Source organism: Thamnophis sirtalis, unplaced genomic scaffold, assembly GCF_051295495.1.
Source record: "Thamnophis sirtalis isolate CommonGarterSnake01/CBP01778 unplaced genomic scaffold, rThaSir2_p1.2 scaffold_6, whole genome shotgun sequence".
NCBI lineage: Eukaryota > Metazoa > Chordata > Lepidosauria > Squamata > Natricidae > Thamnophis > Thamnophis sirtalis.
The window spans coordinates 5,109,527-5,135,901 of record NW_028261386.1 but is presented as its reverse complement, the minus strand read 5'-3'; the positions used below and the strand labels follow the sequence as shown (position 1 = coordinate 5,135,901).

At 45.7% G+C, this 26,375-nt stretch overlaps 1 protein-coding gene across 2 annotated transcripts in view; it reads left to right on the top strand.

The window, feature by feature from the left end:
- HNF1B (HNF1 homeobox B) overlaps positions 1 to 26,375 on the top strand; it is a 101,549-nt gene that overhangs the window by 33,685 nt on the left and 41,489 nt on the right. Inside the window, exons 3-4 of one of the 2 annotated variants that reach the window (XM_087717139.1) lie at positions 5,498 to 5,684; positions 8,124 to 8,362. In XM_087717139.1, coding sequence (XP_087573265.1) covers positions 5,498 to 5,684; positions 8,124 to 8,362 — 426 coding nt within the window. Of the gene's footprint in view, positions 1 to 5,419; positions 5,685 to 8,123; positions 8,363 to 26,375 lie in introns of both variants that reach the window. The other variant, XM_087717138.1, reaches the window with a different exon arrangement.

Here is a 26,375-nt window from a genome sequence, read left to right as displayed (position 1 = left end):
GTCTCCCCATTATGGACAAACTTGAATAGGCTATTGTGTCAAACGCAGCCAACTCTCTCTGGGGAGAACAATGCGGTTAGGACAAAGTCATCCGATGAGCTGGCCACAGTCTTGCACATCCCAAGATAAACTTGTTGACCTTTTTTTTTTATGGTGTGGGATTTAAGCGGAGTGTGAGATACCACAAGGTGTTGCCTCCTCTAATTATCACTACTTTGATGGATGAGTTTGAAGTAGGGCTGCACGTATCGGCTCTCCCGCCTCCCACCCAGTTCTTTTGGGAACGAGCTTCTTGGTTGTTATCAGCAGCTGAAAAGATGAATTTAGAAATCTCAGCTTTCCCCACAAGGGCAATTTTCTTGTCCCAAAGAAGCTTTTCTGTTCAATTTGTGGGGTGGTCTTAGGTCAGTCGGGGAGGGGAAGGGAAGGCAGGAGTGGCCAGGCAGAGAGAAGGAAGGAAGGAAGGAAGGAAGGAAGGAAGGAAGGAAGGAAGGAAGGAAGGAAGGAAAGGGAGGGGAGAGAAGGGAGGGTCTAGGAAGGAGAATAAGGGATGGGAATGGGAGGGAAGGCAGGCAGGAAGGAAGAAAGGAAGAAAGAAAGGAAAAAGTACAAGGTGGTAAGGAAGAGAGAGAAGGAGGAAGGAAGGAAGGAAGGAAGGAAGGAAAGAAGGAAAAAGAATATGAGGAAAGGGAGGGAGGAAAGGAAGGAAGGAAGGAAGGAAGGAAGGAAGGAAGGAAAAAGAATATGAGGAAAGGGAGGGAGGGAGGAAAGGAAAGGAAAGGAAGGAAGGAAAAAAGGAAAAGGAATACAAGGGAGGGAAGGGAAGGAAGGGAAAGAAGGAGGAAGGAAGGAAGGAAGGAAAAGAATATGAAGGAAGGGAGGGGAGGGAATGGGGAGGGAAGGAAGGAAGGAGGAAAAGAAGGAAAGGGAGGGGAGAGAAGGGAGGGTCTAGGAAGGAGAATAAGGGATGGGAATGGGAGGGAAGGCAGCAGGCAGGAAGGAAGGAAGGAAGGAAGGAAGAAAGGAAAAAGTACAAGGGAAGGAAGGGAAGTGATGGGAGGGAAGGAAACGAAGTGGCTAGGAAGGAAGGAAACTAAGGAAGGAGGTGGAGAAGGGAGGGAATGGGAATGGAGGAAGGAAGGAAGGAAGGAAGGAAGAAAGAAAGGAAGGAAAAGGAATACAAGGGAGAGAAGGAGGAAGGAAAGAAGGAAGGAAGGAAGGAAGGAAGGAAGGAAGGAAGGAAGGAAGGAAAAAGTATATGAGGAAAGGGAGGGAGGAAAGGAAGGATGGAAGGAAGGAAGAAAGAAAGGAAGGAAAAGGAAAAAAGGGAGAGAAGGGAAGGAAGGGAGAGAAGGAGGAAAGAAGGAAGGAAGGAAGGAAGGAGAGAAAAAGAATACGAGGGAAGGGAGGGAGGGAGGAAAGGAAGGAAGGAAAAAGAATATGAGGAAAGGGAGGGAAGGGAGGGAATGGGGGGAGGGAGGAAAGGAAGGAAGGAAGGACGGAAGGAAGGAAGGACGGAAGGAAGGAAGGAAGGACGGAAGGAAGGAAAAAGAATACAAGGGAAGGGAGGGGAGGGAGGGAATGGGGAGGGAAGGAAGGAAGGAAGGTAGGTAGGTAGGTAGGAAGGAGAGAAAAGTAAAAAAAGTCAAGGTGGGGACTACAGCATACAATCACAGCTGCCACACTTTCTTTATGGGCAATGGGCTTTGAGAGCCCCATAACTCAGCAGTGGTGAAAGACTGCAAATAGAGATGAGCATCCAGTTTGACGCTTCTTTGCAGACTCATCCATCCTTATAGCCTTTCCTAGGTATTCCTACTCTGCCATTCATTTTTGTGCCATGCCTGGGAGTCAATCATAATAAATTCATTAATTACATGTATTTACTGCCCAGCTCCCTGTGACTTTGCAATGGCATTTACCACCAAGCCAAGCAAGGGGTTTTCCCTGGTCCCGGGGCCTCAGTTCCCTTCACTACAGCCCTGAGACAGACAATTAACTCTCCCCAAACTGTAATTCTGAAGGATTACTCATTAACAGCAATCCTTTTAAAATAAGGGTGTTGTTTTAAAATGCAGCTAATCCTTGACTTAGAATTCATTTAGCGACCGTTTAAAGTTGTAACGGCACTGGAAAAGATGAGATGACCGTTTTTCACACTTATGACCGTTGCGGCATCCCCGTGGTCACATGATCAAAATTCAGGTTATGCCCGTTGTTAAGCATGTCGCCAACATGACTTTGCTTGATTCTATGATGGGTTTTTTTTTGTGGTTGTTAAGTGAAACACTGTGGTTGTTAAGCAAACAGAAGTTAATCCATTGTCTGTAACGAGTGGGTTGTTTTTTTAACCAGAAACCTAAAATACAGGTAGTCCTCCACTTACAACCACAATGGAGCCTGAGGGTTCTGTTGTTAAGTGAGACATTTGTCAAGTGAGTTTTGCTCTGTTTTATGACCTTTCCTGGCACAGTTGTTAAGTGAATCACTGCAGTTGACTAGTTAGTAACCCGGTTGTTCAGCGAATCTGCCTTTCCCATTGACGTTGCTTGCGAGGAGGTCGCAAAAGGGGATCACATAACCCCGGGACACTGCAACCATCATAAATATGAACCAGTTACCAAGCATCTGAACTTTGATCCCACGACTTTGTGGGATCATGCAAAAGTCAACTGTGAAAAACGGCCACAGGTCATTTTTTTTAGTGCCGTTGTAACTTTGAACCGTCACTCAGTGAATTGTTGTAAGTCGAGGACTACCTATAAATGCTGGTTTCTGGAGAAAAGCATCCTAAATCACGGTCAGATGACTGAGACTCTGCAAACAATGATAAATACAGTCCGGTTGATGAGCGCTCCAAGTGTGATCACATGACAGTGTGTGCATGTGCGTGTCCCTGTGTGTGTGTGTGTGTGTGTGTGTGTGTGTCCTTGTGTGTGTATGTGCATCCATCAGACTGTCACATCCAGATCATAAGTAGCTCTGGGCAGATACTACTGTAATTTTAAATAACCACTAAACAGGGGGTGGAACACCTTTTATGAGGTGTGGACTTCAACTCCCAGAATTCCATGCTAACTTCAACTGAGTTGAAGTCCACACATAAAGGGCCAATCAAGGACAACCGGCAGTCATTTTCTTAGAACCAGCCAGCTGATATTTTTCTCCCCCATTTGTAGTTATGATTTGTGTGTATGAAATCCCTGCAGTTTACTTGCCAAGAATTCAGAATTGGTTTTCCTTCCTTCCTTCCTTTCTTCCTCGGGCTGAGAGAGACTGACTGGCCCAAGGTTGCTGGCCTGACTAGAACTCACCAACTCCTGGTTTCTAGCCTGCTGCTTTAACCACTAGGCCAAAATGGCTCTAAGTTATGATTAGAGACAGTCATAAGGGGTTTTCTTTTCTCACTCCTTATAAAGCAGGGGCCTCCAATCTTGGCAACTTTCAGACTTGTGGACTTCAACTCCCAGAATTCCTCAGCCAGCTTTGCTGACTGAGGAATTCTGGGAGTACCTGGCTGAGGAATTCTGGGAGTTGAAGTCCACAAGTCTGAAAGTTGCCAAGATTGGAGGCCCCTGCTATAAATGACCTTGCTCAAATCTGACATACTCCAATGCCTGATAAAGCCTCTTTATTATACTTGCCTCACACACTGTCCTTGCAGTATCCCCATGGTCATGTGATCAAAATTGGGGCCAGGGGTGAAATGCAACAGGTTCTGACCGATTCTGGAGAACCGGTAGCAGAAATTTTGAGTAGTTTGGAGAACCGGGAAATACCATCTCTGGCTGACCCCAGAGTGGGGTGAGAATGGAGATTTTGCAGTATCCTTCCCCTGGAGTGGGGAGGGAATGGGGATTTTGCAGTATCCTTCCCCTGGAGTGGGGAGGGAATGGGGATTTTGCAGTATCCTTCCCCTGGAGTGGGGAGGGAATGGGGATTTTGCAGTATCCTTCCCCTGGAGTGGGGTGAGAATGGGGATTTTGCAGTATCCTTCCCCTGGAGTGGGGAGGGAATGGGGATTTTGCAGTATCCTTCCCCTGGAGTGGGGAGGGAATGGGGATTTTGCAGTATCCTTCCCCTGGAGTGGGGAGGGAATGGGGATTTTGCAGTATCCTTCCCCTGGAGTGGGGAGGGAATGGGGATTTTGCAGTATCCTTCCCCTGGAGTGGGGAGGGAATGGGGATTTTGCAGTATCCTTCCCCTGGAGTGGGGAGGGAATGGGGATTTTGCAGTATCCTTCCCCTAGAGTGGGGAGGGAATGGGGATTTTGCAGTATCCTTCCCCTGGAGTGGGGAGGGAATGGGGATTTTGCAGTATCCTTCCCCTGGAGTGAGATGAGAATGGGGATTTTGCAATATCCTTCCACTAGAGTTAGGTGAGAATGGGGATTTTGCAGTATCCTTCCCCTGGAGTGGAGAGGGAATGGAGATTCCATTGGAATGGAGATAATCCCAGCTGGGTAGGACTAGGCCGCACGAGTGGTAAGCCGCCATGCAAGTCACCTATACACACGTAGCTTGACTTGCGCAGGTTGCACTGCACATACGTACGCACGCGTGCCAGCGCACTGCTCATACAAGTTGAGCCTCACGCATGCGCACTGGCCTGCTACTTGTGCAGCCCGGTGTGGTGGCCCACCCGTGGCCAGAGGAGCTGGCAGCAGACTCGGACAGTGAGGCAGTTGGGGGAGGAAGATGGGCCACTCCTGGAGTCTGGGGAAGACTCTGATGAGGTCTCTGTGTCCGAGGCAGAGATGAGACCAGGGCCATCTGACAGTTATCAGCTGCCTTCAGAGTCAGACATCAGTGAGGCAGACGAACAGCTGGAGCCTGTTCCCAGTGTGCGCATGCGCAGAGTTGCCAGACGAAGGGAACTGCTAAGGAACAAGGGTTGACTTGGGAGTAAGGTGGATGGTGAATGGCCCCTCCCAGAGGAAATAAAAGGAGCAAAAGGGGAGTGGAGTTTGCAGGAGACACTTAGTTAATTCCTGCATTCTTGCCAAGTATTGCAGTGTCTGAAAGATATGGGCCCAGCCACTCTCCAAGCCTGATAAAGGTTGGGAATTGTGAACTAGCTTGAAAGACGGTGGGAGAGGAAAAACTTTGCTGGAGAGGAATTCGCTGTCAATGAAATAAAAGGGGTTTATTGGGACGAGGACTCGGCTTCGTGCTGTTGGGGAAGTCTCGGTCAGAACCCCTGGTTCCTAATAGGCCACGGCCTAGCAGTGAGCCGCAGCCAGGCATTGGGGAACCTCTGGCTTAGCGGATGGTTGAACCAGCTATGCAGGCAAAAGAAATCACGTTCTCATGCCCTGAGACATTCCTTAAAGTCAACCGAATCTCTTCCTACAGGTGTGTGTGTGTTACACAACCCTACTGACCCGGCCCAATCAAAAATCTACTCCTTTCTCTTTCAGAATTCAACCAGACAGTCCAGGGTTCTGGAAATATGACAGAAAAAGGCAGTCAAGATCAGCTGCTGTTTCTCTTTCCAGAATTTAACCAGCAAAGCCAGGGTGTGGGCCAGATAGACGACTCTTGTGCCGAAACACCCAGCAAGAAGATGAGGCGCAACCGCTTTAAGTGGGGCCCTGCTTCCCAGCAGATCTTGTACCAGGCCTACGACCGTCAAAAGAACCCCAGCAAGGAAGAGAGGGAAGCCTTGGTAGAGGAATGCAACAGGTAAACGCCCTGGACAAAAACGATATTTTCCCTTCTGCTGCTGCTGCTGCTGCATCAAACGAACCCACAGCTTGTTGGCAGAGAACGCAGCTTTTGTTGTTCCAAACTGAAATCCCTATTGTGTGAGGGGGCTAGCATGTTCTGGGTCAAAGGGAAAAAGAACCTGCTATCCTCACCATCTCACTAAGCAAACAAATCTCTCTCTCTCTCTCTCTCTCTCTCTCTCTCTCTCTCTCTCTCTCTCTCTCTCTCTCCTTTTTTCCTCTCTTCTCTCTCTCTCTTTCTTCTCTCTCATTCTTCTGTCTCTCTCCTTTCTCTCTTCTCTCCTTTCTCTCTCTTTCTTCTCTCCTCTTTCTCTCTTCTCTCTTTCTTTCTTCTGTCTCTCTTCTTTCTCTCTCCTCTCTCTCTTTCTTCTCTCCTCTTTCTCTCTTCTCTCTCTTTCTTTCTTCTGTCTCTCTCCTTTCTCTCTTCTCTCCTCTTTTTTCTACTCTCTTTCTTCTGTCTCTCTTCTTTCTCTCTTCTCTCCTCTCTCTCTTCTCTCTGTCTTTCTCCTCTTTCTCTCTTCTCTCTCTTTCTTTCTTCTCTCCTCTTTTTTCTTCTCTCTCTCTCTTCTGTCTCTCTCCTCTTTCTTCTCGCTCTCTTCTCACCTCTTTCTCTCTTCTGTCTTCTCTCTCTTTCTCTCTTCTCTCCTCTCTCTTCTCTCTCTTTCTTCTCTCCTCTTTCTCTCTTCTCTTCTCTTTTTTTCTCTCTCTCTTCTGTCTCTCTCCTTTCTCTCTTCTCTCCTCTCTATGTCTTCTCTCCTCTTTCTCTCCTCTCCTCTTTTTTCTTCTCTACCTTTCTCTCTTCTGTCTCTCTCCCCTTTCTTCTCTCTCTCTTCTCACCTCTTTCTCTCTTCTGTCTTCTCTCTCTTCCTCTCTTCTGTCTTCTCTCTCTTTCTCTCTTCTGTCTCTCTCCTTTCTCTCTTCTCCCTCTTTCTTCTCTCCTCTTTCTCTTCTCTCTCCTTTCTCTCTTCCCTCTTCTTCCCCCCTCTCTTCTCTCTCTCCTTTCTCTCTCCTCTCTCTCTTACTTCTCTCCTCTTTCTCTCTCTTTTCTCTCTCCTCTCTATTATTTCTCTCCTCTTTCTTTCTCCTCTCTCTCATTCTCTCCTCTCTCTCTTCTTTCTTCTCTCTCTGCTCTCTCTGCTCTCTCTCTCCTTTCTCTCTTTCTCTTTTCTCTCTTCTGTCTTCTTTCTACCCCCCTACTCTTCTCTCTCCTCTCCTCTTTCAATTGGGCCTTTTCCATGGTCAGGGGACTGAATTTTGGGCACTTGGCAAAACATCCACATTTATGATTGTTTGCACAATCCTGCGGTCACAAGAGCTCATTTTTTGTCAGTTTTGCCAAAAACCTAGCACTTACTCATGGTTGTAAGTGCCAGGACTGATCATAAATTACTTTTTACAAATCACCCTTGTAAATCACCAGGAGATGGCGAGTTCCAGTCCCGCCTTAGGCTTGAAAGCGAGCTAGGTGTCTTAGGGCCAGTCCCTCTCTCAGCCCAACCAACCTCACAGGATTGTTGTTATGCGGAAAATAGGCAAAGCAAGGAGTTTTAGACATGTTCGCCATCCTTCGGCTAGTAAAAAATAATAAAGCTTGGATAAAAATAAATAAATAGAATAAACCTTGAGCGCTGTGCTTTAATGAGGTACCATGACTTCCATATATAAATAAAATAAATGTTAGCCCATCTGCTTCAGCGATGAACTGAGGATGAGAAGAAAACCAGTACCATGAGGACACCATATGTAAAAATTATTACCGAATTCTGTTATTGCAGTCCTGGTGATGTGAAGACAGGACCTTAGGGGTAAAGCGTCTCTGCATACACATAATTCCTAATTCAATGCCTATATTCTTTTTTAGACTTTTCTTTTTTGGCCAAAAATCATAGAGAGTTGCTTCAAAACAGAATAACAATATTGAGCTACATCAGGAGTCAGCAACCTGTGGCTCCGGAGCTGCATGTGGCTCTTTCATCCCTCTGCTGCGGCTCCCTGTTGCCAGTTGGCACCACAATTTTGAGAGGAGCTTCCGTTTTGGGGGTGGTGGTAAGCAGGGCACGCCAGCAGGAGACTCTATGGCAAGGGGCGGATTTTCTGGTCAGCTCCACAATTGATAGGGCTTTCGGTTAGGACAGGAAGAGGAAAAAGGATGCTGCGCTAGGAGGAGACTCTATGGTGGGGAAACTGGACTTCTGGTTGGCTCCAGAATTGAATGGGGCTTCCGGTTAGGACCTTTGTGGCTCTTTGAGTGTTTTAGCTTGCCGACCCCTGAACTAGCCTGACCAAATTTTTAGCCCGGTGATCTTCTTAGCAAGTTCTCCTCCTGTGTTAGTCCAACATCGGGGTCCGAACAAACCCTTTTCTATCTAGGAATTTTCTTAATTTTCTCCTCTAGGGCAGAATGCCTCCAGCGGGGTGTGTCGCCCTCTAAAGCACATGGCTTGGGTTCAAATCTGGTCACGGAAGTCCGCGTCTACAACTGGTTTGCAAACCGGAGGAAAGAAGAAGCTTTTCGGCAAAAACTCGCCATGGATGCCTACAGCACGGGTCAGCCTCACACCATGAACCTCTTGCTGTCCCATGGGTCACCTCACCACACTCAACCCAGCTCATCTCCGCCCAGCAAAATGCCAGGTAAGTCAAAACTAACACCTCTTGTTTGCAAAGGAGCTCAGACATAGTAAATGGTTTTACAAGTGGCAGGTGCTGGAGCACATTGCAGGTAGTCCTTGACTTACAACAGTTCATTTAGTAACCGTTCAAAGCTGCAACGGCACTGAAAAAAGCAACTGATAACTGTTTTTCACACTTATGACTAGAGGTGGTATTCAGTCAGTTCAGACTGGTTTGCTCAAACCGGTAGTGAAAATTCCATTCCATTCCACTCTACTCTACTCTACTCTACTCTACTCTACTCTACTCTACTCTACTCTACTCTACTCTACTCTACTCTACTCTACCCTACCCTACCCTACCCTACCCTACCCTACCCTACCCCACCCCACCCACCCCACCCCACCCCATTCCATTCCACCACTCCACTCCACCCTCCACTCCACTCCACTCCACTCTCTACTCTACTCTACCCTACCCCACCCCACCCTACCTATCCTATCCTATCCTACCCTACCACACTCCACTCCATCACTCCACTCTACTCCACTTCACTCCCTACTCTACTCTACCCTACTCTACCATATCCCACTCCACCAATCCACGCTCTACTTTACTCTACTCTACCCTATGCTACCCTCCTCTACCCCACCCCACCCCACTCCACCATTCCACTCTCTATTCTACTCTACTCCACTTCACTCCACTCTTTACTCTACTCTACCCTACCCTACCCCACCCCACCCTACCACACTCCACTCCACTACTTCACTCTACTCTACTCCACTCCCTACTCTACTCTACCCTACTCTACCATACCCCACTCCACCACTCCACTCTCTACTTTACTCTACTCTACCCTACCCTCCTCTACCCCACCCCACCCCTCCCCACTCCACCACTCCACTCTCTATTCTAGTCTACTCTACTCCACTTCACTCCACTCTCTACTCCAGTGTTTTTCAACCACTGTGCCGCGGCACACTAGTGTGCCGTGACATAGTGTAAGGTGTGCCGTGGGAAAATTACTTTATATATAGTCAATATAGGCACAGAGTTAAATTTTTTTAACATTTTCTAATGGTGGTGTGCCTCGTGATTTTTTTCATGAAAAAAGTGTGCCTTTGCACAAAAAAGGTTGAAAAACACTGCTCTACTCTACTCTACTCTACCCTACTCTACTCCACTACTCCACACCACTCCACTCCCTACTCTACTCTACTCTACCCCACCCTACCCACTCCACTCCACTCCGCTCCACCACTCTACTCCACTTCACTCCCTATTCTACTCTACCCTACCATACTCAACTCCACTCCACTCTCTACTTTACTCTACCCTATCCTACCTTCCTCTACTCTGTTATAATGAACCTGAGGTTCTGGCAGTTGCTGTACTCACTCTCTCCCCCATCCCCCAGTGTCGTGACTGAACTCAGTAGCATGAGCACACTTACAGCTGTTTGCAGTGCCCCATGTTCACGTGAGCACGTAAAACCAGCATTTACTTTGAGTTTTCAGCAAAACCTATGCCCCTGATGAACCGTTGGTTTGCTTAAGGATCATAACATTCAGTGAATGGAGACCCTGTTGGTGCACAGGTTAGAATGCAGTATTGCAGGCGAACTCTGTCCCCTGCCAGGAGTTCAATCCTGACGGGCTCAAGGTTGATTCAGCCTTCCATCCTTCCAAGGTCGGTAAAATGAGGACCCAGATGGTTAGGGGCAATACATTATTGGGTGAAATACGTTGACTTTGTGAATCAGAGAGAGCTGTAAAGCACTATGAATTAGTGTCAGTGCTATTGCTATTGATGATTTTTATATCGTGACTTACAAATGTGATGGGTAGACTCCATTTATGGTCATAAATCAAGTCTGTATTATCTGTGCTAGTATGTCTGTACTTCCAAAAGGAGAGTGTGGAGCTGGAGAAGGTTCAGAGGAGGTCAGCTAAGGTGAAAGTGGCTTTTCTATGGAAAGATTGGACATTTGGGGTTTTCAGTGTAGAAAGGAAGAGAATGAGAGGGGCTATTTCCTGCTCTACACTTACCATATTTTTGGCGTATAAGACGCTCTGGAGTATAAGATGCACCTTAGTTTTTGTGGAGGAAAATAAGAAGAACAAAAATTCTGCCTCTGCGTACCAGCATCCATGGTATTCGGCTGACACATGGTAACAAGGCCAGCCAATGAGGGCTATTTGGACTCTGAAACAGTATTTGCTGTGTGAGCAACAAGGAGACAGGAAGGAGCCTGGCTTAGCCGAGAACTAAAAGTGAAACTGCTTGCGTTTTGCTTGTATTTACTGCTACCTTGGAAAACCTGCTATTGGTATTGTATTGTATATTATGATTATTTTGAATCCTGCTGAATCAGTTACTTGTGTGTGCTTTCTGAATGCGATTGCTGGTGCAAACTCTGATCAGCCAGGTCGGCTTCAGCACTTATTACAGCCTGATTCAGCACAGCTGATTGGTGGGTAGATTCGTCTGCCAGAATACCCCCAATCAGCTGTTCCAGGCAGCAGGGATTGCCGCAGACCATCCTTGCCTCCATGCCTCGCGTTTTTGGCCTCTGGTGGGAGTGGGTGGGGGCTACATTTGGTGTATAAGACACACCCAAATTTTCACCCTCCTATTGGAGGGAAAAAGGTGCGTCTCTTACTCCGAGAAATACAGTATTTTACAACCCAAACAATGCAGAAATAAGAAGGAACAACTTGGTTTACAATTGTTATTTCTTTGTAACTGTTATCTCCCATTTTCAAGGAGCTTAGTGACATACATTGTCTTCGAGTCACACTATTTTATACAATAGTACAATAGCAGAGTTGGAAGGGAGCTTAGAGGTCTTCTAGTCCAATCCCTGCCTAGGCAGGAAACCCTGTACCATTTCAGGCAAATGGCTATCCAACATCTTCTTAAAGACTTCCAGTGTTGGGACATTCATAACTTCTGGAGGCAAATTCTGTTCCACTGATTAATTGTTCTCATTGTCAAGAAATTTCTCTTCAGTTCTAAGTTGCTTCTCTCCTTGATTATTTTCCATCTGTTGCTTCTTGTTCTGCCCTCAGGTGCCTTGGAGAATAATTTGACTCCCTCTTCTTTGTGGCAACCCCTGAGATATTAGAAGACTGCTATCATGTCTCCCCTGGTCCTTCTTTTCATTAAACTAGACATACCCAGTTCCTGCAACCGTTCTTCATATGTTTTAGACTCCAGTCCCCTAATCATCTTTGTTGCTCTTCTCTGCACTCTTTCTAGAGTCCCAACATCTTTTCTACACTGTGGCGACCAAAACTGGATGCCGTATTCCAAGTGTGGCCTTACCAAGGCTTTATAAAGTGGTATTAACACTTCACATGATCTTGATTCTTTCCCTCTGTTTATGTAACCTAGAACTGTGTTGGCTTTTTTGGCAGCTGCTGCACATGGCTGGCTCCTCTTTAAATGGTTGTCCACTAGGACTCCAAGATCCCTCTCACAGTTACTACTATTGAACAAGGTACCCCCTATACTGTACCTGTGCCTTTTATCCCATGACAGCTCAGTGAGGTGTCAGACACTGGCCTTCTTCCGACAATACACCATCCCCCGTGACCACACACATTTCCATGAATAGAGGGATAGAATCAAGATCAATACTGCATCCAATTCGGCTCACCACGATATATAAAAAAAAATGTCAAGACTCTGGAAAGAGGGCAGCGAAGAGCAACAAAGGAGGCTAAAACATATGAAGAACAGATTAACAGAGTTGGGAGGGACCTTTTAGATCATCTAGCGCAATCCCCCTCCCTCCCGCTCGAACGGGAGACCTTGCTCCATGTCTGACAAATGGCAGTCCAATCTCTTCTTGAAAGTCTCAAGTGATGAAGCCCCCACATCGTTCCATGGGTTGATTGTTCTCACTGTCAGAAAGTTCCTCCTTATTTCTAGGTTGAATCTCTCCTTGGTCAGTTTCCATCCATTGTTCCTTGTCTTTGCAAAGTTGTGTCCGACCCATCGGACCTGGGTACCTGAGAGACCGCCTCCTGCCAATTACCTCCCAAAGACCGATCGATTGCACAGACTAAGCCTTCTCTGGATCCCATCTGCCAGCCAATGTCAGCTGGCGACCCCCCGGGGGAGAGCCTTCTCTGTTGCAGCTCCGGCCCTTTGGAACGAGCTCCCCGTTGAGATCCGGACCCTTACGACCCTCCAGGCCTTCCGTAAAGCCACTAAGTCCTGGCTGCTCCGGCAGGCCGGGGGCTGTTGAAGTATCCAGCCCCACGGTAATCTACGAATGTTGTTGTATTTTAAATTGTTGTTTGTCTTATTTGTTCCCTTTCCCCTGTTTATTGTAAGCCGCCCGGAGTCCTCCAGGAGTGGGCAGCATACAAGACTAATAAACATACAAACATACAAACATACCCCATGGACAGCGTTTCTCCAGGCCTTCCTGTCCTCTACCATCCTCTGGAGTCCATATAAGCTCACGCTGACTGCTTCAATGACTCCATCCAGCCACCTCATTCTCTGCCGTCCCCTTCTTCTTTCGCCCTCCATCTTTCCCAGCATGAGGCTCTTCTCCAGAGAGTCCTTCCTTCTCATTAGGCAGCCAAAGTACTTGAGTTTCCTCTTCAGGATCTGGCCTTCTAAAGAGCAGTCAGGGTTGACTGACTGGAATTGGGTATGTCTAATCTAATGAAAAGAAAGACTAGGGGAGACCTGATTGCAGTGTTCCAATATTTGAGGAGCTCCTACAAAAATGAGGGGATCAAACTATTTTCCAAAGTACCAGAATATAGCAATAGCAATAGCAGTAGACTTATATACCGCTTCATAGGCCTTTCAGGTCTCTCTAAGCGGTTTACAGAGAGTCAGCATATTGCCCCCAACAATCTGGGTCCTCATTTTACCCACCTCGGAAGGATGGAAGGCTGAGTCAACCCTGAGCCGGTGAGATTTGAACCGCTGACCTGCTGATCTAGCAGTAGCCTGCAGTGCTGCATTTAACCACTGCGCCACCTTGGCTCTAGAAGGCAAGACAAGAGACAATGGATGGAAATTAACCGAGGAGAGAAGCAGCTTAGGACAAAGTTCCTAATGTTGAGGGCAATTAAACATCTCCATGATCCCTTCCAATTCTATTATTTCTATGTTCCTTCTCGCTGGTTGTGATGGCCCACAATCCCACACACTTAGCAAAGAACTACAATTCTGGAAATAAAAGTTCGAGGAGGAACCTACCCTTCATTCTGTAGTCTTCCAAAATCTATGTAATCAAAACTGATAGCAGGAATTATGAGTTTTCCAGACCTCTTGTTTAAAGTTTTTTATTAGATAAACATTAAAAACATTGGACATAGTGTGACGTTTCTGGTATAAACATTTCCATATAGTTTTTAGATCTTACAACAATTACATTTTATATCCATTACATAGGTATGTGTACTCAGATTACCTGTCCATTAAACCCCCTCTTTTACCTGATTATTAACCATACAAATACATATCCGATTCCTACCTATCACACAATCTTAATACCATATTTTCCGAGTCTTAACTTGTCTGCCTTTTTCTGTCGTGACCTGATGAAAGAAATGTCCTTCTGGGTTCGGCTACAAGTGGGGAAAAAGACACTGGAGACATGGAGGCTGCTTGGAAAGATGGTTTATTGTTGGACAGGACCACATGGCTTGAGCCCTGAACAGAAAAGGTGATCACAGGCTTCAATGTTGGTGGAGAAGAAGAGAAGGGCTGAGGGAGGGGCTTGCTAGGTTTTTTATAACCTGTTCAGTCCCACCTCTCTGTTTCCTGTTCCTGTGTAAGAAATGTATTCTAATTGTCAGACTCCCATGGGGCCATGCAGGGGCTACTCTCTAGGCTCTCTAGAATCCAAGTATGGATGAGTTCTCAGATGCCATGTGGTCAGTTGAGTAAAGGGCCAATATTATCATGCCTTTACTCCCATCCCCCCTGGGGCTGCAGTGGAGAAGTCTTTATTATGTAAAAGGGACTAGCTTGGCCTTCTTAATGGCCCATTGACAAAGTGGGGATGGGCAGGCAGCTATTCTGTCTTTTAAAATATGTTTCTTTCTTTTCATATCCAGAGAAATATTCTGCCTTTTCAATATTTCCTAGGATATTTCATTTTTCTGGGAGAGGGCTGGATGATAACTTCCCACAGACCTTTCCCCCCCTCATTTCTAACCATCGGTGCCATTTATCCCAGATTTCGTGATATTCTGTCTCACTCTTGTCTTTGACCTCTAGAGTCAGTCTGTCCATTTCTGTGCACGTCAGTATCTTATTTATTATTTCTTGTTCCGAGGGAGTTTCCTTATTTTTCCACTTTTGTGCAAAAAACAGTCTTCCAGACCTCTTTACTGCCATCGAGAGATTGTCTGGTTTTTTTGAAGCTCTATCTGGTTTCTAATGAGCACTTATGAGATTCCAGGTAAGACTTCATGATGTCAAGCAGCCAATAGGGAGTGGCCTTTGGCCACTGCAGCCAATCAGTGTTAGGAATAGTCCTGTTACAGACATCATCTAGAACGGCTCTTCATCTCTTGCTCGATCAACAGTGTGGACACAATGGATTTAATTCACAGGTGGTATTCAGTAGGTTCTGATCAGTTCTGGAGAACCAATAGCGGAATTTTTGGGTAGTTCGGAGAACCGGTAACCAGAACTTGGGTGTTGTCCCTGGTCATAACTGCCATTTAAACTTTTTTTTTAAGGTCTACTGTGAATACCATTGTCTACTACGCATTGTCTCCATTAAGTGTGCTGTGGGAACAACGTGGCTGCATTCACACAATAATACAATACAATACAATACAATACAATACAATACAATACAATACAATACAATACAATACAATACAATACAATACAATACAATACAATACAATACAATACAATACAATACAATACAATACAATACAATACAATACAATACAATACAATACAATACCAGAGTTGGAAGGGACCAAGGAAGTCCAGTTGCCTTCTGAAAAAGCACCTTTGAGACAATCATGTTGATTGCATTGTGTCAATGCATTGCTGCCAAAGCAGTGGTGGGTTTCAAAAATTGATGGAACCTACTCTGTGGGTGTGGCCTCCTTTGTGGAAGTGGCTTGCCACCCATGTGGCCAGATAGGAGTGGCTTGCCACCCATGTGACCGGATATGAAATTATGAATTAATACTTAGGTCTGTCCAAGAAGCTATTCAGAAACTCTGGCATTGAAGCATGCAAGTCTTCAAGCTGTCAAGTTACAAGATCCTTGCCAGTGGTGGGTTTCAAAAAATTTTGGAACCTCTTCTGTAGGTGTGGCCTTCTTTCCGGGTCCACTGATGGAACCTCTTCTAACCGGTTCGGTAGATTTGACGAACCGGTTCTACCGAATAGGTGCCAACTAGTAGGAACCCACCTCTGTGCCAAAGAATAAATAGCCCAAGGCATCCAATCAGCTTTATTGTTTAGCAGAGACGTAAAATACATTTCCCACTCATATTAAAGTTACTCAGGTTCATAAACATAGAACTACAGGGGAAAATATAACCAAACAATAATCTAGAGCTAAACTGGACCAGAACTGCCTTAAAGCTTTGATCTTGTCAGAATACAGAATAACAGAGTTGGAAGGGACCTTGAAGATCTTCTAGTCCAACCCCCTGCTCAAGTAGGAAACCCTCTTCCATTTCAGGCAAAGTTTGAGTTTATTAAGTTTGAGTTTATTAGGACTTGTATGCCGCCCACTCTCGAAAGACTCAGGGCGGCTAAGGATCGTCCAATCTCTTCTTTGAAACTTCCAGTGTTGGAGCATTCACAGCTTCTGGAGGCAAGTCGTTCCACTGATTAATTGTTCTCACTGTCGTTTTAACAACACAAATTGCTAGATACAAAGGCCACATTTCACAAAGAACAGGGGTGGATCTGATGTTTGCTTGATCTAGAGCAGCATTTTACAAATTTGCCAAACTTTAAGATGTGTGGGCTTCAAGTCCCAGAATTCCCCAGCCAGTAGCTGATTGAGGAATTCTGGGAGTTGGAGTCTTTTAATTTTTAATTAATTAATTTTTTTTTAATTTACTTTATTTGTATGCCGCCCTTTTCCCTGAGGGGACTCAGGGCGGCTCACAATTCAGGGGGAGGGAAGGACAAACAAGTTACAAACATGAAGACAATACATCATTTTAAAAAAAGGCACAACAGTCATACTATTCGAGTGGGGTTGGAGTCTTTAGCCCCAGGCCTGTTGGGACAGCCAGGATTTAAGGGCTTTGCAGAAGGCCTGGAGGGTGGTGAGGGTACGAATCTCCACGGGGAGCTCGTTCCAGAGGGTCGGAGCAGCCACCGAGAAGGCTCTCCTCCGGGTAGTTGCCAGTCGACATTGACTGGCTGATGGAATTCGGAGGAGGCCTAATCTATGGGATCTAATCGGTCTAGTGGAGGTAATTGGCAGTAGGCGGTCTCTCAAGTACCCAGGCCCACTACCATGAAGGGCTTTATAGGTGATAAATAGCACCTTGAAGCGCACCCGGAGATCAACAGGTAGCCAGTGCAGCTCGCGGAGGATAGGTGTTACGTAGGTGAAACGAGGTGCACCCACGATCGCTCGCGCGGCTGCATTCTGGACCAGCTGAAGTCGCCGAATGCTCTTCAAGGGCAGCCCCATGTAGAGCACATTGCAGTATTCCAGCCTAGAGGTCACAAGGGCCAAACATCTTGAAAGTTGCCCAGATTGAGAAACAGCGGTCTAGCTAATGTAAGAACAAAACTCAAGGTAAACTATTTGCCCTTTTCCAATTTTCCCCTGGTGATTCAAATGTCAGTAAATGAATTGCTGTTCCATCCACAGTGGGTGGTGGGCTTTTCGGTCTTTCTTTCTTGGTAATTTGCATTGCGATTTTGTTTCTGTAATCCTGTTTGTTGATCCCCCCCCACCCCTTACCCCACCCATCTCCCGACTTCACTATTTCAGAGAAAGATACTGGCTTAGTCAAATAAAACCTTTCATGATAGCTTCATTTAACTAGGATTAATAAAGCCCCCCTCCCCGACACCTCCATATTCATATTGTGCCAGAGAACAAGGGCAATTATCTCACACCCGAGATGGCGTTATTTTTCACTGATATGCTATCTGTTGCTGAAATGTTCATTTCTGCTGTAATCTTTGATTGAGACATTTAAATAAATCTAATCTATAAATGCTTCAGTGCAAAAATGCATTTCAATCTAAAACCAGCTAAACAGACTTAGACTTAGACTTAGAAGTTTATTTATATGCTGCCCTTTTCCCTGGGGGGACTCAGGGCGGCTTACAACTCAAAAAAAGTGGGGGGGGAACAAACATTTAACACGTAGGACAGTACGTCATTAAAAAACACAGCATTCATACCATTCGGGTGGGTTACAGTCTTTAGCCCCAGGCCTGACGGGATAGCCAGGTTTTAAGGGCTGTGCGGAAGGTCTGGAGGGTGGTGAGGGTACGAATCTCCATGGGGAGATCGTTCCATAGGGTCGGAGCTGCCACCGAGAAGGCTCTCCTCCGTGTGGTTGCCAGTCGACATTGACTGGCAGATGGGACTCGGAGGAGGCCTAATCTATGGGATCTAATCGGTCGAGTGGAGGTGAAACAGATAACAAAATGGGAGCCTATTTCAATACAACCCAGTGGAATAAAGTTGGAAGAGGCTCTTGGAGGTCTTCTCCTCCAGCCCCCTGCTCAAGCAGGAGAAAACCTCCAGTGATGGATCACCCACAGCTTCTGGAGGCAAGGCGTTCCACTAGTTAAGTCTTCTCACAGTCAGAAAATGTCTCCTTAAATCGAGGTTGGTTGTCTCTTAGATTAGGTTCCATCCATTGCTTCTTGTCCTGCCTTCGGGTGATTTGGGAAACAGGTTGACCCCCTCTTGTATTGTATTTGTATTTGTATTTATTTGTCTTGTATGCCGCCCACTCCCGAAGGACTCTGGGCAGCTCACAATAGATAAGGGAAGGGGAAATAACTAGACAAAGACAACACTTAAAAAAAACGCAACATTCCAAGTTTCCGTGGGACTGGATGTTTCGCAAGCCCCCCCCCCCCCCCCCGGCCTGCTGGAGCAGCCAGGACTTGGTGGCTTTGCGGAAGGCCGGGAGGGTAGTAAGGGTCCGGATCGATCTCCACGGGGAGGTCATTCCAAAGGGCTGGAGCTGCAACAGAGAAGGCTCTCCCCCGGGGAGTCGCCAGCCAACATTGGCTGGCGGATGGAATCCGGAGGAGACCTAACCTGTGAGATCTGATCGGTCTATGGGAGGTAATCGGCAGGAGGCGGTCTCTCAGGTCTCTCTTCTTCATGGCAACCCCTTAAACTTTGGAAGACTGCTCCCCTAATTCTTATTTTCCTAAGACTAGACATACCCAGTTCCTGCAATCATTCATCATTATGTTTTAGCCTCCAGTCCGCTAATCATCTTTCTTGCTCTTCTCTGCACTTTTTCTAGCCTCTCAATATCTTTTTTATATTGTGTCAACCAAAACTGGATGCAATGTTCCAAGTGTGGTTTTAACAGAGGCAGAGTGCCTGTTAGAATCAGAATAGAACTGGAAGGCACCTTGGAGGTCTTCTAGTCCAATCCCCTGCTCAAGCAGGAGATCCTACCTAGACCATTTCAAACAAGTGGTTGTCCAGTCTCTTCTTAAAAACCTCCAGTGATGAAGCACCCACAATTTCTGGAGTCAAGCCGTTCCACTGGTTAATTGCCCTCACTGTTAGGAAGTTTCTCTTTAATTCCAAGTTGCTTCCCTTCTTGATTAGTTTCTATCTTGATTGTTTCTTGTGTTGCCTCCTGGTGCTTTGGAAAATAAATTGACCCCTTCTTCTTTGTGGCAGCGTCTCAAATACTGGAAAATTGTTACCATATCATGTCCCCCTTAGTCCTTCTTGTCCTCTAGGCTGGTGTTTAATCAACTCTGTTGCTCTTCTTTGCACTTTTCCCAAAGTCTCAACAATTTTTTTTACATTTTTGGACCAAAGCCCTACATGGCCTCGGACCTGGGTACCTGAGAGACCGCCTCCTGCCGATTACCTCTCTCAGACCAATTAGATCGCACAGGTTAGGTCTCCTCTGGATTCCATCTGCCAGCCAATGTCGGCTGGCGACTCCCCGGGGGAGAGCCTTCTCTGTTGCAGCTCCGGCCCTCTGGAACGAGCTCCCTGTTGAGATCCGGACCCTTACTACCCTCCCGGCCTTCCGCAAAGCCACCAAGTCCTGGCTGTTCCGGCAGGCTGGGGGGGGGGGGGGCTGAGAAGCATTTACCTCCACGGAAATTGTGAATGTTGGTTTTGTTTTTAATATGTTGCCTTTATCTCGTTTTCCCCCTTTCCCTTGTCTTTTGTGAGCTGCCCGGAGTCCTCCGGGAGTGGGCGGCATACAAGACAAACAAACAAACAAACAAACAAACAAACAAACAAATAAATAAATAAATAAATAAATAAAACCGGATGCAATTTTCCAGGTGTGATCTTACTAAGATTTTACAAAGTGGTACCAATACTTCACGTGGTCTTGATTCTATGCCTCTGTGTATGTACCTGTTAGAAGAAAATCTTTTTTTCCCCCCCTTGGCGTAAGTATTTTTCTTTCGAGTGGAAAATGAAATTAACTGGAAGGTCCTGTATGAACGGTAACTTTTTTTTTTTAAAGAATTGAATTGAATTCTTTATTGGCCAAGTGTGATTGGACACATAAGGAATTTGTCTTTGGTGCAGATGCTCTCAGTGCACGTAAAACAAAAGATACATTTGTTACAAATCATAAGGTACAACACTTAATGATAGTCATAGGGCACAAATAAGCAATCAAATCATATTAGGAAGCAATCAATATAAATCGTAAGGATACAAGCAACAAGTTACAGTCATGCAGTCCTAAGTGGGAGGAGATGGGAGATAGGAACGATGAGAAGATTAATAGTAATAGTAATGCAGACTTAGTAAATAGTTTGACAGTGGTGAGAGAATTATTTGTGCAGCAGAGGGATGGCGTTCGGGGAAAAAACTGTTCTTATGTCTAGCTGTTCTGGTGTGCAGTGCTCTATAGCGTCGTTTTGAGGGTAGAATAGAATAGAATAACAGAGTTAGAATGGACATCCATTTTTCAGCGGCCTTCCCCATGCTCATGTGATCAAAATTCACTGGTTCATACTTACAATACAATACAATAGCAGAGTTGGAAGGGACCTTGGAGGTCTTCTAGTCCAACCCCCTGCCTAGGCAGGAAACCCTATACCATTTCAGACAAAATGGCTATCCAACATCATCTTAAAGACTTCCAGTGTTGGGGCATTCACAACTTCTGGAGGCAACTTCTGTTCCACTGATTAATTGTTCTAACAGTCAGGAAATTTATCCTCAGTTCTAAGTTTCTTCTCTCCTTGATTAGTTTCCACCCATTGCTTCTTGTCCTACTCTCAGGTGCTTTGGAGAATAGCTTGACTCCCTCTTCTTTGTGGCAACCCCTGAGATATTGGAAGACTGCTATCATGTCTCCCCTAGTCCTTCTTTTCATCAAACTAGACCTACCCAGTTCCTGCAACCGTTCCTCATATGTTTTAGTCTCCAGTTCCCTAATCATCTTTGTTGCTCTTCTCTGCACTCTTTCTAGAGTCTCTACATTTTTTCTACACCGTGGCGACCAAAACTGGATGCCATATTCTAGATTTTGAAACAATTTAGGTTGAGGATGCGAGGGGTCTGCAAATATTTTCACAGCCCTCTTTTTGACTCGTGCAGTATACAGGACCTCAATGGAAGGCAGGTTGGTGGCAATTGTTTTTTCTGCCGTTCTAATTATCCGTTGAAGTCCGTGTCTGTCTTGTTGGGTTGCAGAGCCAAACCAGACAGTCATAGAGGTGCAGATGACAGTCTTTTTTCTCCTTTAGACCCAAGAGGCTGGTCTGAAAGGCCTGCTGGCACAGTTCAATTAGATAGAGTAAAAAACCGTGACCCGTCAAAAGCGCGTTCCACAAAAGCGCGGTCGACGAAATCGGGTATGTGACGTCATCACAACGCGACGAAAAAGATCGAAAAATTGAAATAAAAATTAAATTACAGCAAGCCGATTCACATAAAGGTAAGGGTTAGGTTAAGGGTTAGGGTTAGGGTTAGGTTAAGGGTTAGGGTTAGGGTTAGAGCGTTAGCGTTACGTTTAGCGTTAGGTTAAGGGTTAGCGTTAGGTTTTTCATTACGTTAAGGGTTAGGTTTAGGGTTAGGTTAAGGGTTAGGTTTAGGGTTAGGTTTAGGGTTAGGTTAAGGGTTAGGTTTAGGGTTAGGTTTAGGGTTAGGTTTGGGGGGGTTAGGGGAAGGTTTTAGCTTTATTTTTACATTTTTCGATCTTTTTCGATCTTTTTCGTCGCACTGTGATGACGTCACATACGCGCTTTCGTCGACCGCGATTTTGTCGTCCGCGGTTTTGTGGTAGAACCTAAAAAACGACAAAGGCAGAACTCAAGGCTTAATCTGGAGAGAAGCTATCTCCAGGGAGTAGTGTAGAGCACCAAGCATTGTTGCCGAGAACAATCAGCATTGTTCTTCTACCTGTAATCTACACACCAAAGGTCCAGAGCAAAAGGAAAATCAGCTCTTGGACAAGCATTAGGGTTGCAAGAGGGTCAGTGTGGGGTCACCAGCCTTTTCATGTTGGCTTCCACCCCTGACTCCTTAAACAATGGAGCATCCCCAGTGGCCTTACCCTCTTTAAAAGGGGGGTGGAGGGAAAGCCCAGGCGTGCAAGCCAAGCCCACCTTGGAAGGGGAGGCCACCAGACAGGCTAGAAGTGATGCGGAATTCCTGGAAGCGATGCTGCCTGCAAATTTTAGGTCCTTGACTTATGACCACAATTGGGCCCAACATTGATCTTGCTAAATGAGACATTTGTTAAGTGAATTCCCCCCCCCATTCTACAACCTTTCCATGGTTGTTAAGTGAATCACTGCTGTTTGTTAAGGTTCCACCACAAAACCGCGTTCGACTAAAGGGCGCTCGACGAAACCGCATAGCTGACGTCATCAACAGGGCGACAACAGCACGGAGAAAAAAGCACGCTGTAAACGCTAAACCTAAAATTAACCCCTAAACCTAAATCTAACCCCCCTAAACCTAATCCTAAACCTAACCCTAAACCTAACCCTTAACCTAACCCTAAACCTAAACCTAACCCTTAACCTAACGCTAAACCTAATCCTAACCCTTAACCTAACCCTTAACCTAACCCTAACCCTTAACCTAACCCTAAATCTAACCCTAAACCTAACCCTTACCTTAACTTGAATCAGCTTGCTTTCAAAGCGCTATTTAAAGCGCCCTTCTTTCTCCGTGCTCGCTGTTGTCGCCCTGTTGATGATGTCAGCGATGCGGTTTAATTGGGTGCGCTTTAGTCGAGCGCGGTTTTGTCGTGCCACGGTTTGTTAAATGAGTAAATTGGTTGTTAAGTGAGTCTGGCTTCCCTGTTGACTTTGCTTGTCAGAAGGCCGCAAAAGGAGGCTCACCTGCTACCTGTACAGCAGTGATTCTTAAACTTGGCAAATTAAAAAAAAACACGTGGACTTCAACTCCCAGAATCCCCCAGTCAGGACCACACCTGCGCCCAAAATTTCATTTCTTTAAGTGAGTTTTGCCCCATTTTACAAATTTTCTTGCCACCATTGTTAAGTGAATTGTTACAGTTAAGTCCAGTCTTAGAAGTCTTAGAAATGTCTTAGCGGATTTAGAATTGACTTAGAATAACTGTTATTGTCACTTTAAATGTACACTACTTGGCCCACATGAAAATGAAATTTCGTTGCATACAGTTCTCAAAGGGTCACCCTCTCCAATATACACTACATGAAAATGTCAAATAAATAAATGAATAAATCAATAAATAAATCCAAATATATTGTATGACACAGAGAAACAACACAGGCTAGTTCGGATGTACAAATGTACATGGCAAGAAAAGTGAGTTGATGGAGAATCTCAACCATCCCGGTCATGGTTGTCCCAAATGTTCTTTTCCAAAAACCAAGACTTTCTTGGTTTTTTTTCCTTGAAAACATTGTACTTCTGATTCCCCAATCAGAATCCTGATTCTGATTTCTTGAATGAGAAGCGAAATGTTTTCAAGAAAAAAAATCCTAATAAGGTACATGTGGTACCTCGCTCAATAGTAGTAACTGTGGGTGGGATCTTGGAGTCCTAGTGGACAACCATTTAAATATGAGCCAGCCGTGTGCAGCAGCTGCCAAAAAAGCCAACACAGTTCTAGGCTGCATTAACAGAGGGATAGAATCAAGATCACGTCAAGTGTTAATACCACTTTATAAGGCCTTGGTAAGGCCACACTTGGAATACGGCATTCAGTTTTGGTCACCACGATGTAGAAAAGATGTGGAGACTCTAGAAAAAGTGCAGAGAAGAGCAACAAAGATGATTAGGGGACTGGAGACTAAAACATATAAAGAACGGTTGCAGAAACTGGGCATGTCTAGTTTAATGAAAAGAAGGATTAGGGGAGACATGATAGCTGTCTTCCAATATCTCAGGGGCTGCCACAAAGAAGAGGGAGTCAAACTATTCTCCAAGGCACCTGAGGGTAGAACAAGAAGCAATGGGTGGAAACTAATCAAGGAGAGAAGCAACTTAGAACTAAGAACAATGAGAACAATTAATCAGTGGAATGATTTGCCTCCAGAAGTTTTGAATGTTCCAACACTGGACGTTTTAAAAAAGATGTTGGATAACCATTTGTCTGAAGTGGTGTAGGGTTTCCTGCCTGAGCAAGGGGTTGGACTAGAAGACCTCCAAGGTCTCTCCCAACTCTGTTATTCTATAACGTCCAGTTGCCTTTTGGAAAATCACCTTTGGCATAAGCTGGGAAATCCAAACCTTGCTAACTCTTAGCAAGACCCTTTCCAAGTGACAGATAGCCCTTGTGATTTATCAGGGTCTAGCATATGCAGACAAAAGTCAGCCACATAAACATCTGAATGTGCTTTCCAGCCCTTGTCTTCATCGGCTTCCCTCTTCTTCCCACTGACCACGAGGTGACCCCTTGAGGTGGAATGCCCTGACAATGCTAGTGGCCTAAGCGGGGAGCCTGCTCCCTTCTGTCGAGGTCTGATTGCTTACAAGATGCCCTACGAACTCATTGTCAGCAAATATCAGCTGTTTTCAGTGTTTCTCCCGCTTGGCATTACAATAACACACCAGCATGGTGCCTGGGGGTTGTGCATCCTTAATTGTCCATTAAAATGGAGCTTTTGAACCATCCTGGGTACCTTTGATGTGTCCTCTGTCTTCCTTCGGCCTCTGTGGAGTTATCCGAGGATGTTCTTTTGTCGTCTCTATTAGAGGCTGCCGGGATTGTGCTAACCAACATCCATTGGATTCCGAGGGGGGTAGAAAGGGCATTAAGACCAGGCCTTTGTGCCCACTGTACTCCTTTCTCTCCTTTATACTTGGTACGCACACAGGCTCATTAACCAGATTTTGGGCATAGCCTATTGCACAAGTATAATCTAAACTGGTGCAATCTCAACATGCCACATTCTTGAAGCTGTCATACTTTCCCACTTTTTTTCCTGTGCAAGTTGCACTGTCAAGGTCGGCTCAGCCAGATATTCTGAATTTTTCTACAGACATACAGTATCCCAAACATTGCATCGCCTGGTGATAGTGATATGATCCATATAGAAAGATTTCAGATATGCGCTTGCATGCACCTGAGTCCTGGGTTTTGTTGTTGTTGTTGTTGTTGTTGTTATTTTGTTTTGTTTTGTTTTGTTTTTCATTCCTGGTCTAAAATAGGCCATTTTGCCCCCAAGTGATTCCACACAGCTTGCAAATATGATGTGGTCCCAGTCTGTACCCAAGTAAAATAACCTTAAGGGATTAGATTGAAGGGATTCGATTCTAAAGCTCCCATATCATATAGCAGAATAACAAAACAGAATAACAAATAATAAACGGAGCAGTTGGAAGGGATCTCGGAGGTCTTCTAGTCAAACCCCCAGTTCAGGCAGGAAACCCTACACCAGTGATGGCTAACCTTTTTGTTCCCATGTGCTGAAAGTGCATGCTCCCCCCTCCCGTGCATGCATGCACAACCCCTCTCCCGCACCCCATTCTGTGCCTAGTAAGCCTTCTTGCAGCCTCCTGGGAGCAAAAATGGGGGGCGCGGGTGTGTGTGCTGCTCCCCCCTGCACTCCCCACGACCCTCGCACATGCGCAGGCGTGCACATTTCCCACATGCACCCTGCACATTGCATGGCAGAGACCTGAAAATCGTCCCGCCAGCGGGAGGCGCACACACACATGTGCGATGAAGCTGAGCTGGGGCAATGGCTCGCATGTCTGCATGCCACCTGTGGGCACATATGCCAAAGGTTCGCCATGACAGCCCTGCACCATTTCAGACAAACGTTTGTTCGATTCATTTCTTAAAAATCTCCAGTGTTGGAGAACCCACAACTTCTGGAGACAAGTCATTCCACTGATTAACGGTTCTGTCGAGAAATTCCTCCTTGCTTCTAGGTTGCTTCTCCCCTTGATTAGTTTCCATCCGTTGCTTCTTGTCCTGCCTTCAGGGGGTTGACCCCACTCTTCTTCATGGCAGCCCCTCCCAACCAAGGCATTATAGAATGGCATTAACACGTCACATGACCTAGGCCTAAACTTTGAGACAGCAAGCTCCTATCCTTTGCTGCTGACTCTACAGCCTCACAAGTTGGTTTGCAAAAAATTGATTGCTCTGTTGAATGAGTCATCAACTGAAGGTAAGAAATACTGTAAACATCACAAGGAAAATATTAGCCGTTACTATGGCCTATTTCTGGGGAATGAGGACATTGCCTTATATTGTGCCAAGAGCCATTATCTACCTAGTTTTATATTGCATTTAGTAGCTGTTCAACCTCTCACACCTACTACGCACAGAGATCCACAAATACACAAATGTGTGTTGCATAGGAAAACGCGAAATTGTCATGGGGGGCATCCAAACGTGCATTTTAGAAT